The 20,081-nt window shown below is 36.8% G+C and overlaps 1 protein-coding gene across 5 annotated transcripts; it reads right to left on the bottom strand.

The window, feature by feature from the left end:
• Positions 1–1,317: 1,317 nt before the first annotated feature.
• Positions 1,318–19,719, bottom strand: LOC137006737 (gastrula zinc finger protein XlCGF57.1-like). 5 transcript variants are annotated; one of them, XR_010892530.1, is made up of 5 exons: positions 19,682–19,713; positions 19,147–19,257; positions 15,355–15,583; positions 10,769–12,951; positions 1,318–1,445 (listed from the first exon to the last, which is right to left on the bottom strand). XR_010892530.1 is itself a non-coding variant. In XM_067367767.1 (4 exons), exons 2-4 carry the CDS (start codon positions 19,162–19,164, stop codon positions 11,933–11,935), a joined length of 1,266 nt encoding a protein of 421 aa, XP_067223868.1. In that variant the 5' UTR covers positions 19,165–19,257; positions 19,682–19,713; the 3' UTR covers positions 9,130–11,932. The 5 variants fall into 5 exon arrangements, 1 of the variants encoding a protein (XP_067223868.1); XR_010892532.1 differs by lacking the exon at positions 19,682–19,713 and adding an exon at positions 19,539–19,663; XR_010892533.1 differs by lacking the exon at positions 19,147–19,257 and having other exon boundaries at positions 19,682–19,719.
• Positions 19,720–20,081: the final 362 nt, after the last annotated feature.

The raw sequence follows: 20,081 nt of genomic DNA on the forward strand, positions 1-20,081 counted from the left end.
ATTGGAGGCATGTCCATCCATTGTCATGCAGACCACTTTTATGCCACGTGCATGCAATTCCTCCAGAGCATGGACAACCAGGACCTTCTGTGTGTCTGGAGACAGAGACTTTGTGAGGTAGTAGGCAATTGGAGCTTTCCAATGACCCTGTATTCCTACCACCATAAAAACAAGCACCTCTGTGGCTAAATCAGTCTCATCCATGCCATTCCCCATATTCACATATCCAGACATTTTCTGGGTATGGGGATTGTACTGGACATGTTTTTTGATGGCCATGGCATCCAACATGAGGGCCACAGAGCCATACTTAGCAGGGTCTTCTTCACATCTTCTCTTCAACATGTCCAACATCATTGTGTTGAGCCCAGGCCTGGCATCAAGAGCAGAATAGGAGAATTGGGCAATGGGCAAAGTCCTAGTAGAAAGAAGGATGAAAATATTTTCAGTGATGTTTATATCTTACCACTCACAGTTGTTTGGTGCATAGCACTGCATATGTGCAGGCACACATTCTTAATTTCTTACCCGTAATATCACTGCCAGCACCATGAGTATGGGAAAGAGAGAAAGGGTGCGTGTATGAGAGAATGTTGTTATGTATTTAGTGTTAGAAACTGGGTTATCCTGCAATTGTTGTTTTATGCTTTAGATGGCGCTGTGTGATGCTGTAGACCTCCCTGATAAAAAAAGTAAAAAGTTGAGTTCAGTGCACTCGGCCTCCATTGTATTATTGCTATCTAGCTTCATAAAAATCTAATGATTTTTGGATAGACACAACAAATGTCAGTGAAAGAAGGTGTGTATTTATTTATAACATATACTCATACACATATAAGTGTATGAGTATTTCTGAAAAGAGTTGCAGAAAGCAAGGGAGAGATTTTGATATGACCACAGCCATGATGCTCACAGCTGTATGGGACATATCAAATAGCCTACAAATACTCACATCATTGGGCTGAGGCTTACTTTCAGGAAAATGCTGAGAAAGGTCCACTGATATGCTCTCTTCAGCTTTTCTTGAAGTTTTTGTGTTCCTTGTCACTACAGGCTAAAATATAATAAACATAATACTTAAAAACAACTTCATTAAAAACACTTGAAAAGGTTTTAGTATCCCACAGTGTATTTTAATACACAATACATCACTAATTCTTATACATGCAGAAATATCTAACGGTTTTACCGTTTTTGTTTTACATATGAATCATAGACATCTCTGTTAGCATGTAGAGTAAAATACACCTACTCTTTGGAGATGACATGGGGAGTTGAAGACAGATGGGGTCGCACCATCTCTAAGCCTGACAATCTGACCCGTCCTGTCAAAATCATCAGGCTTGAAGTGCTCACTACAGAGCTTTGACGACTCAGTCACAACAAAACCCTCCCGTCTTATAGCAACTTCCCATTGCCTCCTCAAGCCTGTATCACTGGGAAACCTTCAAAGTGTGAAGAGAAAAAAAACAGCAAGAGATGACATAATTTTTTAAATGGTAAAATAACCTAAATCATTGTTCAATCTTACTTATGAAATGTAATCCCATGCGATCTGGTATCAATACTGCGTCGGTTATTGCAACTGTAAGCTGCACAAAATACGGGCATAATTGCTCGCTATCCGTTGACTCCGATTGACTCTGGTTCTAGCGTTGAGTGGAGAGACCCAACCAATATGGCGGCGACGCTGGATCACGCTCCAGCACATCATGAGGCGTCTACGTATAGATTAGATTAGATTAGATTAACTTTATTAATCCCCGAAGGGAAATTCACATGCCACAGCAAGCTCAACACACAGAATAATAAATAGAATAGAAATACAAAAAAAAAAAAAAAAAAATTACAAACAATTACAACAAATTGTGCACAATAACCTGAGCAACTACATTATACACTGCACCACATTGGTTTAGTTTTGAACATATAAAGTACACATTCCACATCAATACACAATCTGATTTCTAACAATTATCTTGTATAGCACTGGTTGTAAAATCTAATGGCTGTTGGTAAAAAGGACCTTCTGTAACGTTCCTTATAACACCTAGGTTGAATTAATCTTGAACTAAAAGAACTCTCGCAAGCATGAACTAAATCATAAAGAGGATGGCATTCATGATTCATCATGTTAATCAGTTTGTCAGTCATTCTAACCTGAGCTATGTCATCTATAGTGGGAAACACACACCCCACAACCGAACCTGCTTTCTTAATTAGCTTATTAAGTTTGTTTTTCTCCCTCTCCACAAGTCCTCCTCCCCAGCAGGTAACGCCATACAAGATCACAGATGACACAACAGAGGCATAGAAAGTCTTCAACAATGCTTGACATACACCAAAGGATCTAAGTCTCCTTAATAAATGAATACGACTCTGACCTTTTTTATAGATTTGTGTTGTGTTGTCAGACCAGTCAAGCTTATTGTTCAGATATACACCCAAGTACTTATATGATGTGACAATCTCAATATCTGACTCGTATAAATTCACTGGCATAGCGTGATACGGATGTCTGCCAAAGTCAACCACAATTTCCTTGGTCTTGCTAACATTTAGCCTAAGAGATTTTATCTCACACCAATCTGCAAAGTTCTTTAGAAGTTCCCTGTATTCACTCTCATCATTATCTTTTATACAACCCACAATTACAGAATCATCAGAAAATTTTTGAAGATGGCAATTCTTGGAATTATATTGAAAATCAGATGTATAGAAAGTAAATAAAAATGGTGCCAAAACCGTTCCTTGAGGTACACCAGTGCTACACTTAACTACTTGAGACACACAGTTTTTTTCCCTTACATACTGTGGTCTGTTTAAGAGATAGTCAGTTAGCCAGCTGACCATACTGTGGTGTAATCCGGCATTTTCTAACTTATTCCTAAGTAAAGCAGGTTGAATAGTGTTGAAAGCACTAGAGAAGTCAAAAAATGTAATTCTGACAACATTACCAGAGGTCTCTAAATGACTTAAAGATCTGTTTAAAAGATAGATAATTGCATCATCAACACCAATGGCAGTTTTATAAGCAAATTGCAATTTATCATCAAAAGCACATAGTAACTGCTTAATATAGTTTAAAACCAATCTCTCAAACACCTTCATCAACTGGGCCGTTAGGGCTATCGGCCTGTAATGTGCAAATTCAGTAGGGTTAGTTTTCTTAGGAACTGGTACAATACATGATGTCTTCCATAACACAGGTATCCTTTCCAGACGCAGACTTAAATTAAAAATATAGTGTATCACCCAACAAAGCTGATCAGCACAAACTTTAAGAACTCTAGGACTTATACCATCAGGGCCTACAGATTTCCTCATTTTAATTCTCTTTAAACCACTTCTTACTTGTTCCATAGGTATAGTAAACACAGGAACAGACTCACAGGTGATAGAGTGTGGTGAATTTAACTCTAAGGAGAGGTCTAAACGAAAGCTCCCCCTCAGACCATCCGTTGAGGAAAATATTGGGTCAATACCATCAAATCTATTAAAAAATATATTAATTTCATCTGTCCATGCCTGTCCACCAAAGGCAGTAGATCCATGTACTCTATTCCCATGTCCAGACATCATGTTTAAGTCACTCCATACCTCTCTCACATTGTTTTGTTGGAGTTTTTGTTCCATTTTTGACTTGATATATATATCATATATGTCTATGCAAACCTCGTGCAAAACCCGGAAAACTATTTCTCCGCTGCGTCACATTCTGCGCTCTTATTGGCTCATGCTAAGTTCAAAACTACTTGCTATTGGTCACATTAATAAACAAGTAAAAATATATGTGTGTAATAAAATTAATATTTTCTTTTATAATTGCACTTATTTTAAGTAGTTCTCAATAATTTTGTTTATAAATTAGTATGTTATAATATTGATAACATTATTTCTATATTAATCTGGTAACCTTGGTTACAGAAGACACTACAAAGACCACATGACAACGGCCCTTGTCCAAATGGTCTAAATGTGAAAGAGCAGTATGCAAAAATGCAGTTTGCTCACTTCTCTGTTCAGATGTGCACTGGAAATAACTGTGTCCAGGTGAAGAACAATGATGTTGTTGTGCAAAACCTGGTGGTCGAGGAACAGATTTCGGAAGATTTAGGAACAAGACTATCCCTTGCCATCATCACAGCTAGACATTACCCATCTCCCTGGATTGAAGGATGAACTTCTTTTTACCCAAGCCACAAATGTGCAACGGAAGTTAGTGCTACTACCATGCAAAGAATACTTTGCTGGCATGCCATCACTCCATTTGTAGGATGTGAGGCTCCTGTAAAAAAAAAATTAAGTAAAAAAAAAAAAGTTTAACTCCTACAGTTATCTGTAAAAAATGGTTTGTATGTTATAAGATACATTGAAATTGAGTGAACCATTTCATCTTTTTGTTCAATGTTTGCTGTGGTCAATTTCCCAAATGAAGAGGACAGTTTAGCTGTCATCTCTGAAATCTGGTGCAGCAAGGAGGGATGCTGTTGGCCTCCATATAAGATCCATGAGAGGATCAAGAGGGCAGTGATGCTGCATGAAAAGCCAAACAGAGACACATGGGAGATACACACATTTGATTTACTGAGGACCAAAGGTGAGGGTTTTAAATGAATATCAATATACTAGATGTATAATTTGTAAATGTAAACCAATGAACTGAAAATCTGTTTTTGTGATGTTTTCAGATACATAGGACAAGGCCAACGAATGCCTGATTTGGGCTGAAAAGGGCTCCAGCACTGAAACAGAGTCAGAGTTGCATCAGCAGAAGAGAAAGTATGATTTAGTGTTTAAATGGAACCTAAACAATACACTAGCCTCTAATTACTTCATGCTTGCTGTCATTCCTAGAGTGGATGGAATGGCGGAGCAAAACTGAAATCAGGGAGAAAAAGAAAGGTGGTGATAAGGTGACATTCACTGCTCACTTAACAGTAAAGGAGCAAATCCAAGGAACCTGAGTCTGTGGTCCTCAACAAAGCACAGAAAACCACTATGAAGACAGAGCCATGCCAAGGGATGCTCAATACAATGCCTGAAATAACCATGTCTTTGGTGGGAGAATGGTGTGTGGTCTGTTATGATGGGGAGGCATACCCAGGTGTTGTTCAGGATGTCGATGAAGAGTCTGTCCAGGTGAAAACAATGTCTATCATTGGAGTTAACAGGTTTTTTTTGGCCTCTGAAAGACGACATCCTGTGGTACAGGCATTAAGATTTCCTGGGGCTTGTGCCAGAGCCAAAACCAGTCACCAAGAGGCATATGATGCTTGATGTCTCTGTCTGGAATAAAGTATCGCCCATGATGGATGAGAGGATGGAAGTTTGATGAGTTTTTGTCTGTTTTGTGGAAGATTTGGTATCAATGACATGTTTGTGGTGTTTCATTTTTTAAGCAATTGTTAAACAAAAAGTTTAAGTAAGACAATTCGTCCGTGTATCAGATTAGATTCTAGTTGTTCGGGGTATGTAATATGACTAATGTGTTATTTCCTGTTCTTAACTGCCCTCCTGTTTCATGTTTTTTTTTTTTTTTATTCAACGTGGCTATGAAATGATTAAATAGTCTGTTTAGACTATAATTATACTGAACCAATCCTGTTCACAAGGAACACAGTTCATGTTTGGTCTTCCATAATCAGATTAAAGTATGTGTTTATGTTTAAACAGATTACACTGCGTTCCAAATTATTATGCAATTGACATATCAGTAAGATTTCAGTACAATAAACATTCAGATTTTAGAATTTCTAAGAAAATGTTTGTTTGTTTATTTATCCATTTCTTTTTAGATAACTGGTATCAATCTCAGACAAAATACTTTGCCAGATCTATGGAAACCCTACTTAGAGGTTTTTCCACATTATTAAGCAAGTCACAGTTCTCATGCAATATGGGGAGGAAGAAAGATCTTTCTGAAGATGAAAAGCATGAAATGGTGCAATGTTGTGCAAAAGGCATGAAAACAACTAATATTGTGTGAAACTGAATGGACATTATCGAATTATCATAAAGTACTAGGGTAACAAAGCAACAGATTTGGAAAAATTTATTTTATACCCTGATAACTTCCCAAATGAATTAATATCTATTAAAGCAGGCACAGATGAATCAAGGTTAGACAAAAAGAGCAAGATATCATCTGCGTAGAGGGATTTCTTGTGTTGTTTAAGACCAACCGAAACACCAGAGACGGCCGCCCCCTCCCTAATCGCCTGAGCTAATGGTTCTATTGCTATCGCGAAGAGCAACGGGGAGAGGGGACAGCCCTGTCTAGTGCCACGGGACAGAGGAAAGTTGTCCGACCTATGACTGCTAGTGACAACTGCCGCAAGTGGAGCAGAATAAAGTATGTGCACCCATCTGATAAAATTATCACAGAGACCAAACCTCTCCAAGGTATAAAATAAATAAGGCCACTCCACATGGTCAAAGGACTTCTCCGCATCTAATGATAAATTAAGGGTGTCAATGTTACTTTTGTGAGAAAGCTCAATGACATTTAGAAGCCTTCTAATATTGTTACTTGAACTTCTGCCCTTAATGAAACCAGTTTGGTCTTTATCAATGAAAGAAGGAAGTATTTTCTCCAACCGTAATGCAAGGATCTTCGAAAGCAATTTAAAATCCACGTTTAGAAGAGATATCGGCCTATATGACCCACAGAGCTCTGGATCTTTTTCTTTTTTTTTTTAAATGAGGGAAATATTGGCCTCTCTAAGCGATTGTGGCAATCTATTTGTCATAAATGAATGATCATACATAGATAACAGGGGATCTATGAGCAGATGCTCAAATTCTTTATATATTTCACACACCAGACCGTCCGGGCCTGGGAATTTGCCTGGCTGTAGACTACGTAGAGCCAATAAGGCTTCCTCCCTTGAGATGGGGGCATTCAAAGCTATTCTCTGTTCATCAGATATACTAGGAAGCGTTAAGTGATCAAAGAAATCTGTTGAATATTCAGTATGATATAGGTCAGAATAAAACTGCTTAAATGTAGCATTTATTACCCCAGAATCAAATGATTGCTTACCATAAGAATCCATAATAGAGGTGATAAATTGTGGGCCTGATTTGTTTTTCAATAAATAAGACGAATACTTATTAGGTTTATTGCCATGCTCATACAGTCTTTGCTTTGAAAAAAGTATTTTAACTTTGGCCTGTTGCGACAACAAAGCAGGAAAGCACGTATTATGGTCAACTTCTCCAAATAAGCAGATGAAGCATCATTCACATGATCTTCGGTAGCCCTTTCAAATTCTAGCTCTAAGCATTCCTGCTTCTCTACTTGTTTCCTTTTTTAGAAATGGAATAAGATATAGCTAGACCCCTTATATAGGCTTTGTAAGTCTCCCATAACAGAGATGGATCATCAATAGACTCTGAATTGATCCACCAAAAAAATCTTAAATTCAGAATTAAAGTATGAAATAAACTTGTTGTCTTTAAGCAATAACATATTAAATCTCCAGTGCTTAGTACGTTTTGGAGCACCTTCCACTAACAAATCCAATAGCACCATAGCATGATCGTAAACAACAGTATTAATTATAAATTCTAGAATAACACTTATGGGGAGGGGAATAAAAGGTAAATTCTGTGCGCAGAGGGTTAAGGGCACGCCAAACATCAGAATAACCTAACTCCTTATATAAAGCTGATAACGTTTTAGATTGTTTAGATGGAGGGCAGTTCCTTGAAAGTAGTCTATCCAGTAAAGGATTCAACAAACAATTAAAATCCCCCCTACAGGGGATGGGTATCCAGCAGAGTGGTACAAAACATTTAGGGAATTATTAAAACCTATGCTCTTAAAATGTTTTAACCATGTTCTTAAGGGGGGAGAAACCCCAATATCTTGGAAACAAGCTGTCATATCGGTAATACCAAAAGCTGGAAAAGATAAGACAGAGTGTGGGTCATATAGACCCATTTCTGTTTTAAATATAGATTATATGCTTCCATAATTGCAAAAATATTTGAAAATATAATTCCTGAATTGATTGATACTGACCAGACAGACACAAGATAATGTAAGACAAACATTATTTCTGATTGATAGCATGAGCAAAAATAATTCTAAATCTTTGGTAATTAGCCTCGATGCTGAAAAGGCTTTTGACTCTGTGCGATGGGAGTTTTTGTATCTAGTATTGCAACGTTTTGGTTTCAATAAAGAGGTTATAGGATGTCTTAAACCACTATATCATTTACCGACAGCCCAGGTTAAAATAAATGATAATGTTTCTAGATCAATTACATTGGAACGGGGATGTCGCCAGGGATGCCCCTTAAGTCCCACACTTTTTGCACTGTTCATAGAGCCACTTGCTCAAGCGATTAGGGAAGATGTAGATATATCAGGATTCCAATTTAAAGGAAATTAACACAAAATATGTTTATATGCGGATGATATTCTTATGACAATCACTGATCCGGACTCCAGTTTACTTAAACTTATGTCATGCCTTGAACAGTTTGGGTGGTACTCAGGATACAGGTTAAATTTAGACAAAACTCAGACCCTCTCATTTAATTATTCACCACAGGAGAACATGCGTATTAAATATAATTTTAAGTGGAAAACTAATAATATTAAATATTTAGGAGTTATCATACCAAAGAATGTGACAAAAACATATAATATAAATTATGAATCCATAACAAAAGAATTAAAAGTAGATTTGGACAGGTGGATGCCCTTAACCCTTGGTTTGTATAATCAAATTGAAATTATTAGAATGAACGTTTTCATATGGTTCATACGATTCATATGGAAAAATCAGAAGCATAGGGTCAGACTTAAAACACTACAATTATCAAAGGAAAGAGGAGGACTGTCCCTTCCCTGTTTGGAGGATTATTATAAAGCAGCACAATTGAAATATTTAGTTTGTTGGTGTACTAATGAGTATGATGCAAGATGGAAAGAATTAGAATTCAAAAATAATTTTTAAAAATATTAAAAATAATAAAAAAATTGAAATGAATATCATCAATGTTTTTATTGATGCGTATAAGAGTGGGACTCAAAAGAATGATATCAAGAATATATTCAAGTATACAATCTTCTAAAAATCACTCTACATTATATGTGAAAGATAAATGGGAGCATGAAGCAAACATAAATTTATCTGATGAAGAATGGCTAAACATTTGTAAAACACAGTATACTACCTCCAGCTCATGTCAGTGGAGAGAATTCTCGTGGAAGAATATAATACAATTTTTTATTACTCCAAAAAGAAAATATTTACAGGATGGTAATCTGGAAACTGCACTCTGTTGGAGACAATGTAATAATTCTATGGCTGATTACTTTCACATATTTTGGAAATGTCCAGCAATTCAATCAAACAGCTTTGGTACTATATATTTAGGAAACATACCAACTGATTGTAATACTCAAGATAAGTACCTACTTAAACTATTATTGGTTGCTAGTAAAAAAGCAATAACTAAGAAATGGTTGCATGAGAATCCACCAACAAAAGAAGAATGGATAATGATTGTAAAAGATATGTATGATAAGAAGAAACTCACCTTCTCTCTAAGATTAAACATGGATACATTTTACAAGTATTGGTCAAAATGGTTGAAGTATAGGAATATGGATATATATATATATGGATATATATAAAATCTTACATTTAGTCATTTAGCAGACGCTGTTATCCAAAACGACTTACAAATGAGAATAGTAGAATCAATCGAAACAACATGAGAACAACAGTACGTAAGTCAGTTATGACAGTAACGTGCTCGTAGCAAGGAATTTATTTATTTATTTATTCATTAAATCTTAAGGGGCAAATTTCTGTTAACAACAATAGCTACCCCCCTTGCTACTCGTTGTAAATGAAGAAAAATTAATTTGCCCAATCCACCTATGTCTGAGGCCAGCGTGTTCTTTATCATTCAAGTGGGTCTCCTGCAACATTGCCAGATCAACATGCTCCTTATTTAACCAATCAAAAACCTTTTCAATTTTAATTTTACCATGTAGACCCCTTACATTCCATGTAGAAACTCTTAAATTATTGATTACCATCTATACATAATACGTTTTAATATCGTAAATATATCAAATAGAAAAATAAAATAAACAAGCTGAAACTTTACCTTTATACAGTCTCCTGTACATAAGTTGTGCATACAACGAAAAGACACAAACATAACAACAAAAGTACAGCCGTTTCTGGGCAATGGAACATTCGATAGAACTCGAAAAACAAAAGAAACAAAACAATAAAATAAGAAAAAGGAGGCGTTTTCCCTTCTCAAAAAGAGAACTCAATACACAAGAGAACATTCCTACTGTTCAGTCCGAAACAAAAAACTTTCACCAAACTTACTCAAGAAGTAAACTTGCGTAATCACATCGTCCGCACCATCCCACAATAACAGCAGTGGATACCAAACGCAACACAGAGAAAAAAAAAAAAAGGAAAAAAAAAAAAAGAGGAAAAAGAAACGTAATCAGGTCACAGTCATTCGTCCATCACAGGTGGACTGTCAGCTGCCTCAGGTCGAACATCCTGACCAATCTCCGCAATAAACCCAGAGACTGCTGTCGGCGAGCCGAGGATCTAAGTGGTATTCCCAATGGTTACTCGCAGTTTAGCTGGATATAACATTGCATAGCAGGGACCGATCTCCTGCAAGTGGCGTTTAACCGAATCAAACTCTCTATGCTTTCATAGCAATGCTTGAAAAAAGGAGAGTTTCCATCCATAGAAAACTTTCTACTTGCCTCAAGAATCCTCTGTCTGTCTCCGAAGTGGTGCATACGCAACACTAGTGGCCTAGGTCTCTCCTTGGCACCTGGTCTGGGAGCTAGAGTACGATGAGCCCTTTTGATCTTGATGTAAGCTCCCTCGGTCTGCAGCTGAAGAAATTCTTGGATCCATTTTTGGATGAAAGCCACCGCATTTGAGCCCTCTGCCCCTTCTGGTAAGCCGACAATACGAATATTTTTGCGCCATCCTCTGTTTTGTAGATCATCAACGTGCTCAGTAAGCGACGCAACTCGATTTTCCAAAGTCGAAACACGAGCCTTCATGCTATCAGCTAATTCCTCCGCCGAAACGATTCTTCGCTCGGCTTCATCCAGTCGAGATTTGCAGTTTTCCAATTCCTGGGAATGAGTATGTATAATCTCCACTAAGGGATCAAGTTTGACGTCTATTGTCTTGGAAATAGTCTCCATCATGTGTTGAAACGCCTTGGCCATGGCTGGGCTTAGCTCAAACTCGTCGTTCTCTTCACCATCACCTTGTTCCAGCGAAATATCCAACGCGGCCGAGGAAGATTACTTTTTCTCTGTTTTTTTGGTAGAACGAGGCATTTTCAAAAAAGATTGTGGCTAAAAAGATTCCAAAGACATACTACAACACTGACATAACCAAAGCCACCGAGTTGTGTCTGAATTAACTTATAAAATACAGGTAATTAGCCGAGTGTTGCGGGAGCTAGTGAAAATCGCTGTTACTCCCTGGCCGCCATCTTAGAACCCCCCACAAATTTAACATTTAAGAGGATGCTGTGTCAACCTTGATTTATTGCAATATTGAGCAGTTCCGTTTTATTTAGATTTTAGAAAATAAACATGATTTCCATCAATCAAATATTTTTTTTCTTATTTTTTCAGTGGCATTTCTGGACTAGTGTCGAGGACTAGTACATCTTTGAGCCTAAATTCAGCATGAGTAAAACACTTAAGTACTGTTAAAGTCTCAGATACTCCAAGACTTTTACTCAAGTTGTCTTAGAAATGGTGACTTGTAATGGAGTAATTTTCATTGTAATGGTATCTGTACTTTTATTCAAGAATTGTTTTCAGGTACTCTTTACACCTCTGCTCTTTCCACAGCAACGACTTCAAAAAGTTCAGTTCAGTTCTCTTTCAAGTGAATCCTCATGTGGACCTTAAGGTTATCTTTATATATGAAACTCTTTCCACACTGATCACATGTAATGGCATCTCTTCAGTGTGAATTCTCATGTGTTCTCTAAGGCTTCGTTCCCGTCTGAAGCCATTCCCGCACAGACTGCAGGTGTGAGGCTTTTCTCCAGTGTGAGTGCTTATGTGGGCTATAAGATGTCCTTTTCGACTGAAACTCTTTCCACACTGTTGGCAGGTGTAAGGCTTTTCTCCAGTGTGAATTCTCATGTGTGCTGTAAGGTTTCCTTTCTCACTGAAACTCTTTCCACACTGTTGGCAGGTGTAAGGCTTTTCGCCAGTGTGAATTCTCATGTGGACTGTAAGGTTTCCTTTCTCACTGAAACTCTTTCCACACTCTTGGCAGGTGTAAGGCTTTTCTCCAGTGTGAGTGCTCATGTGGTCTATAAGGCTTCCTTTTCGACTGAAACTCTTTCCACACTGTTGACAGGTGTAAGGCTTTTCTCCAGTGTGAGTTCTCATGTGGACTGTAAGGTTTCCTTTCTCACTGAAACTCTGTCCACACTGTTGGCAGGTGTGAGGCTTTTCTCCAGTGTGAATTCTCATGTGGACTTTAAGGCTTCCTTTCTCATTGAAACGCTTTCCACACTGTTGGCAGGTGTAAGGCTTTTCTCCAGTGTGAATTCTAATGTGGATTTTAAGGCCTCCTTTCTCACTGAAACTCTGTCCACACTGTTGGCAGGTGTAAGGCTTTTCTCCAGTGTGAATTCTCATGTGGGCTTTAAGGTTTCCTTTCTCACTGAATCTCTTACCACACTGTTGACAGGTGAAAGGTTTCTCTCCAGTGTGAATTCTCATGTGGACTTTGTGTTTTTTGTGTGTGAAACTCTTAGGTCCTGTCTTTTGAACTCCATTTTGTGAGGAAACCTGTGTTGATCTTTCCCCATTCATGAAATCATGATGTTTATCATAATGTTCTTTCTCTTCTTCCCTTTCATTAGGTTCATGACTCTCTTCTTTCAGTGCCATTAGGTCTAGGACAAAAATAGACAAAACAATTTAGACATTTAAAGCATCAAAACCAACAACATGTATGATCTATACCCTATCCTATCCAATCCTATGGATCAGGAATGGGCAGGTTTGGTAGTGGAGGACCACTGTCTTTTTTTATCCCTAATCAAATACACCTGCCTGTAATTTTCAAGCATTCCTGAAGACTTAAGGCCGATTTATTTCTGCGTCACGTGTACGCTGTAGGCATGGCATAGGCTGTGAGTACCACATGTAGCCTGATGTGCAACATCTCTGTGACGCATGTAATGTAACGCATCAATTGTACACAGACCGCAAGCGCTGTGATTGGTCTGTTAGAGCCCCTCCCTCGGGTCAAAAGATTGGTGTGGAGCAATCGGAGAAGTGCGAGTGTGTGGCAAGGGGGGGGCGTGGTTCAGCAGCGGGAGAGACGCAGGAGACGAGCGGTGCAGGTCAAGTGCAAATGATAAACACCCGTGTCTCATTGCAGTAATTGACATGGGGAGACCAGATAAAGCCACCAGGAAAAAGGAAGTGGCTGAGAGAGAAGCTGTGCATCCTCCAGAGGTCGCATTTGAAGGTCGCATATGTCATTGAGGCAGTATCATTTCAGAAAAGTAAGTAGGACTCTCCGAACGCAACCTTGGAATGCGTCCTTCTTTCGCAGGAATTCGGAGGATGCATGAGGTGTATCCTTCGCTGCTGCAGATAGCCCACAATTCTTTGCGTCGCTGTTAACAGCCGTCATTTATTTGAAAAAATAAATAAATGGAGTCGGCAAATGTACATACACTGCGTTCCAAATTATTATGCAAATGACATATCAGTAAGATTTCAGTACAATAAACATTCAGATTTTAGTTTTTCTAAGAAAATGTGTGTTTGTTTGTTTATTTATCCATGTCTTTTTAGATAACTGGTATCAATCTCAGACAAAATAATTTGCCAGGTCTATGGAAACCCTACTTAGAGGTTGTTCCACATTATTAAGCAAGTCACAGTTCTCATGCAATATGGGGAGGAAGAAAGATCTTTCTGAAGATGAAAAGCATGAAATGGTGCAATGTTGTGCAAAAGGCATGAAAACAACTAATATTGTGTGAAAACTGAATGGAGATTATCGAATTATCATAAGATTTGTGAGTGATTTAGAGCACAGCAGAACTCGGTCAGATAAAGACCGAAAATTAAAAAATTAATTGTATTAAAAGGGCAGCTATAAAAAAGCCAGTGTTGAGCAGCAAACAGGTATTTGAAGCTGCTGGTGCCTCTGGAGTCTCAAGAAACTCTCCATGCAGGCTGGTAGTTGTGCGTAAAGATGCATTTTAGACACCACTAACCAAACCTGGTAAAAGTTACACTAAACCATGTCAAATTATCCATTACTCCTATTTTTTCTGTAATTTAATTACAGTTACTTCTGATGTAATTGAACTAAATACTGTGTTTAGAACAATTATATATAATACAATAGTGAATTTAACATCAAAATTATAGCTGTCAATAGATTAAATTTTAATCGCAATTAATCACGATTAATCTCACACTTATCGTAAAATTAAGCATACATCAGATTGAAGTGTGATTCTCACAAAACTGTATTTTCCAGGTTTTTAAGGTAAATTTAGGTGTCTTTTCAAAAAGAGGACACTTGCAGACTCCAAAAGGACAGTTGGGTAAAGTTGGTTTTATATTCGCACATTCGGACTTCTGATAAATTCAAACTTTCCAATAAATGTGCAGTAAATGAATGTTTGCGAATTTTTAGCAGCGGCATGATATTGACAACCAACGATTGTCAACTTACAACATTTTTCACAGTCGATCAAAATAGGCAAGTATTGTTTTAATGGCAAATTTACTTGTGAATGTCCAATGTAGTGTGATTAACAAGGCTATTGAATACAGATGTCCGAATGTGCGAATATAAAAACAACTTTATCCAAGTCCAAAAGGACACCAAATCACCAAATGCTATGAGTCCAAATAATTCATACATTTATGTACACTAAAGCACACACACAATAAACACAGCACAACTCGTTTGAGGATTCACAGTGTAAAGTGTGGCAACAGAAAAGAGCTTGTTTACACTTTAGACCAGTCCAGTTACGATACTGAACAGAACCACATGGAGATAACAAAAACCCTAAATCAACTGCCTTGACCTGCATATATACTGAAGTACACAGAAACATACACAGGACAAATCCAAACATTATCCTGAATGTGTGTGAAAACAATGTGAACGTACTAAAATGTGCCTGTGCGGAAATACAACATGTGATCAGTGCGTCGAGAGAGAGAGCAGGAGAGAGACAGAGATGATTTCAAATGATATTTGATCATTATTTTTTAATAATGATCAAATAACCGAGTTCAGCTGTGAGAATAAAACCAACCTGTTTGTTCCTCAGTATCTTCATGTTTCACACTGAATGTTTCTTCAATCTTCATGTCTTCACTTTCCTCTTTAATAAACACCATCTTTATATCTTCACTCTCCTCTTTAATAAACTCAACCTTCATGTCTTCAGTCTCCTCTTTAATAATTATCTTCATATCTTCACTTTCTTCTTTAATAAACTCCATCTTCATGTCTTCACTCTCCTCCTCTTTAATTAACGCCATCTTTAAGAAGAGAATAATTAACAAAGTTAATGACCTGTTTAGACAACAAAAAAACATTCAAAACTAAAGACGTGCACAGACATTTTGGGTGCAGGGGCTCAAGTGAAAAAAGGACACTTCTCATAATTATTTATTTAAAAAATAATAAACCCTTAAATATATTAAGACAACTCTGACTTCCTTATCAAATTATTTTAATTCCCTCACAATGACACAATTGTTTCATACTCCACAGATGTCTACAACATAATCAGTTCACACAGAGACTATGGTCTTCTTTAGTGTTCACTAGGTTTATCACAAGAGAAGGCAACGGCAAAGGAAACTATGCCACAATGTGCATGTTTTCCACATTACTATTTTCAAGTAGCTATATATATTTAGAATAAATGACTGCACCAAAGAGAGGGACATAGTTTCACAAATAATTTGTTTATTTTGCACAAATCAATAAATCGTTTTAATTCTTTTGGTTATTGCAAGACTTATTTCTTGTAGTGGACAATTTTAAGATTTTGGTCTATTTTTGCTTCCATGTCTTTTACTCTAATGGAAAGAAAACTTAACCCTAACCCTACACATTTAGATGGTGTTTATTTTAAGCCTACAACCATCCGTCTATTTGCATCTGTAGATTTCTTCTAATTAACCAAAACAAGCTAATCTGCATATTTAAACACATCAAGAGTTTTTCCACTGAAATGTTATAAATTCATTATATATTATAACAAATGCCTGCAGAGGGCGCCAAAAGCCTGCTGATTTTTGTTGTTACACAGTATAGCACAGCACTTGCCTGGCAAGGCAAGATAGAAATGCTACAGCCACTGTAATTTCTTCAACAAGAATATATGGACATCAAACAGGCAAAGACAGAGGGTTTAAACTTGTATTATCCTGTGTGAGCGTAGATTTAAGAATAGCATTATGTAATGCTGTATTATGATTTTTAAATAGTTATAATAAATCGTGCATCATTAGAAAACTGTCTAATAATGCGGTTCATGGATGCTCCTCTTCTGGTATTGACAGCGCTACAGATATCTTTACAATGGTTCAAAACGCAACGCATTAAAATAATTGAAATTATAATATGACATAAATTAGGCCTACATTAGTATCAAATCAGGCAGACGCATTGCTGGTGGTCAAACTATTAACGCGGCGTTAAACGTATAAATAATCTCACCCTAAATAGTTTCACAAATTTCACATGTTTGTGAACATACATAGGCTACCTAAAAGAAATGCACGGGATGGATCCATCTAGGGCTTTTTTTTTTTTCGCTTCTCATCGCCAGACAGCAGTTGTATTTTCCCAGGAATAGTTGTCACAAGTTTTCAGCCAGCAGCAAACATGAGGTGGGGCGGGGCGAAGATGCGGAAATGAATGGCGTGTCGCGGAGGGAGGGCAGCTGAACTCGACAAAGCCGACCTTATATAGCCTATAGCATTTTTTATTCAGTAATTATATTTTTGACAGCGAAGCTGTGCGTAAACATAAATATATATGATTTATAAAAAAAAGAAAAAAAAAAGCACCCCAGAAAAAAGGGCACTTTCTCTCGAGGAAGAAAAAGTGCAGGGGCTCAAGCCCCTTTTTTGTCTATGTGTGCACGTGCCTGCTCAAAATTAATGCTTAAATTAATAAACTTAATATTTCAGGCATTTATTATCTACATTTGCTATTTAATGAGTTATATATTATATTTGATTAATCTTTGATGAAAACATGATTAGTTTGTTTGTTAGTATTTGTTGTTCTCGTTCATGTTCATTGTTTGAGCAGCACGAGTCGTGATTCACTGAATCATTTCTCAAAGTGTTTGATTCAATTGACTCGGAGTTGAAAAGTTCAGTTTCTCCATCATTACTCTCCAGAGACTGAACTCGTGCTCATGATAAACCAGTGGTGTAGTCTAGTTTTTTGTAGTGAGTATACTGTGATTTTTCCCTCCCGGCCTCATACTTACCTGTCCCAGAGCGACACCCCATAAGCACCGCCACACTCACTAATGCATATAGTATGCATCTGATCAAGGCTATATGAGAGCATTCTGAAAGACGGCTTATGTGTGTGTTATTTACATGTCAATTTATTATAATCAACATAAGACTTTAACAGCCAGTGACATTTACAGCTGAAGAGCCTCTGGACTGATTTTCTACTGTTTAGTATCAATCACCATCTAACTCAGCCAGTTAAGATGGCCTTAGATGTTATATGAATAAGGTCCCTGTAGCATAAGTTTTATCAGCTAGAAAATTTCAATGCACATTTAAGGCTGTAAGTTGCAACTGTTATTACTCTCTAAAAATTGTTTGGTTAAAAACAACCCAAATGGGTTGAAAATGGACAAACCCAGCAATTGGGTTGTTTTAACCCAGCCATTTGGTTAAATGTTTGCCCAAACTCCTGGGTAGTTTTATTTAACTCAACTATTGTGTAAAAATTGCTGTATTGCTTGCTTAAAATGAACCCAAAATATGTTGGAAATTAACATTTATTAATATTAAATATAATAGTTAAGCAATAAACATGCATAATATTGTTTATTAATACATTTCCACCCTATGGGTTCATTTTAAGCCAGCCATAGAGTCATTTTTAAGCAATAGTTGAGTTAAATAAAGCTACCAAGCAGGTTGGGCAAACATTTAACCCAACTGCTGGGTTAAAACAACCCAATCGCTAGGTTTGTCCATTTTCAACCCAACTTTAACCCAGCATTTTTAGAGTGTAACAATAATGGAAAGATGAGGCTTATCAGTATGTCACAATATCACCCTGTTTGGACTTTTTCTGTTTTGCACCATGTCAGTCTGTCATCATAGTTATGCATTTCAATTCACTAACTTGCAATTGAATTCGATATCAGTTATTTTGGATATACTGTATATCAGGTCCAGTACATGGCAAATTTTCTCAAGAAAAAAAATCTGATGCTGTATAACGGGAATCAGTTGGTACTACATTAATATTGAAGGTTAAAATGAACTGATTTGTTTACAAACTTAAATTACACTTAAGGAATTTTTTATATTAATAAGGTTATAATAGGCCTAATAACTTTAAATTTATTTCTAATCCAGTTCGTGTCTTGAAATATACATTTAAATGGTGGCTGTCAACTTGATGGATTTATTCAAACATGCATAACATAGGCTATTGAAGAACATTAAAAAATTACAATTAATAGGTAATATGGTGTATATATTTAGCTAAATGCTCCTTTCTAGAGTTCATTTTTCTAGCTGACTAACGAGTTTATGGTCACTGAATATGTTTTTCTAAAGTAAATGTGATGTTATGTCCCACATACAAAAAACCTATATAAACATGTTTCAATATAGGTTTTTAATATATGTGACATATATAAAATTGGCCGTTTTCCTATATTATATGTACATATATGTACGCATATCCACATATAGGTTCTTTCCATGTGGGGTGACATTGTTTACAAGCTGTTATTAACGTCTTTCCGCAGTTTAAACACTGATTAAGCGATTATATCTCATGATATGGATTTCGTTAAGTTGAACTGTATTTTTTATCTTACCTTCAGATGTTCCTTCATGTTTATTTCGCGCTGTAACTGGTATTAAAGCAGAGGAGAGGATCAGTTCACGGGCGCGTCAGGCTGCCGCTTTTCTTGAACTGATACTGCGATCTGTTACACATTAAAGAGCGCCAAAACTGTATATGTTTTTTTTATTATTATTCCGAAGTAAAATGCTCAAAATATGAAACTTGAGACTTAGATGAGAAATATGAGACTTTGTTTCATGTCAAAAGCAACAAACCACAAATCATATTTTGTGATTTATTGCATGGTTACGTCGCGCTCGTAGACTACACCACTGTGATGATAAACTGATTTATGATATATAGAGAGAGAGAAATGAGACGCAGGTTTACTGTTTCTCGTCAGTGGATATGAGTTTTACTCACACAAATATCCTTCATTACTGTTAGATAAAAAAATCACAATGTCACATTAAATAGTAAATAAACTCATTTAACATCGCTGGTAAAACTATTAAAATTACAAACTGTTTCTGTCGATTAAAACAGCTTAAATTCTTAAAACAAACCTTTATTCAGCAGAATCACAACAGATGCAGGAGCGCGGCGCAGTCTTATGACGTCATGTCGCCACTCCAAAATAAAAGTCATGCTTTGTCTACAATCACAGAAATCCAACTACTTTACCAGATAATTTTTATGTATTAAAATTAAAATAGAGACAAATATGGAACAAACAATATGCAGGGTGTGATTTGTGAAAAAAACAGAAGAACGGATGGGTTTTTTTTTTTTTTGAAAATTTGTTAAAAACCACAGTGGAGCTATATAGCTATTTTTTGGCAGCTGTTACAGAAATATTTTTACAAAAAATCTTCTGATTTAACCTTGAGGGATTGTTCTTATGTCAAACGGTACAGGTTCCTTCGCCTACCAACAGACGAGGAATACAGAAGAATGTGGCTGAAA

The sequence above is a fragment of the Chanodichthys erythropterus genome, chromosome 3, assembly GCF_024489055.1.
Source record: "Chanodichthys erythropterus isolate Z2021 chromosome 3, ASM2448905v1, whole genome shotgun sequence".
Classification (NCBI taxonomy): domain Eukaryota; kingdom Metazoa; phylum Chordata; class Actinopteri; order Cypriniformes; family Xenocyprididae; genus Chanodichthys; species Chanodichthys erythropterus.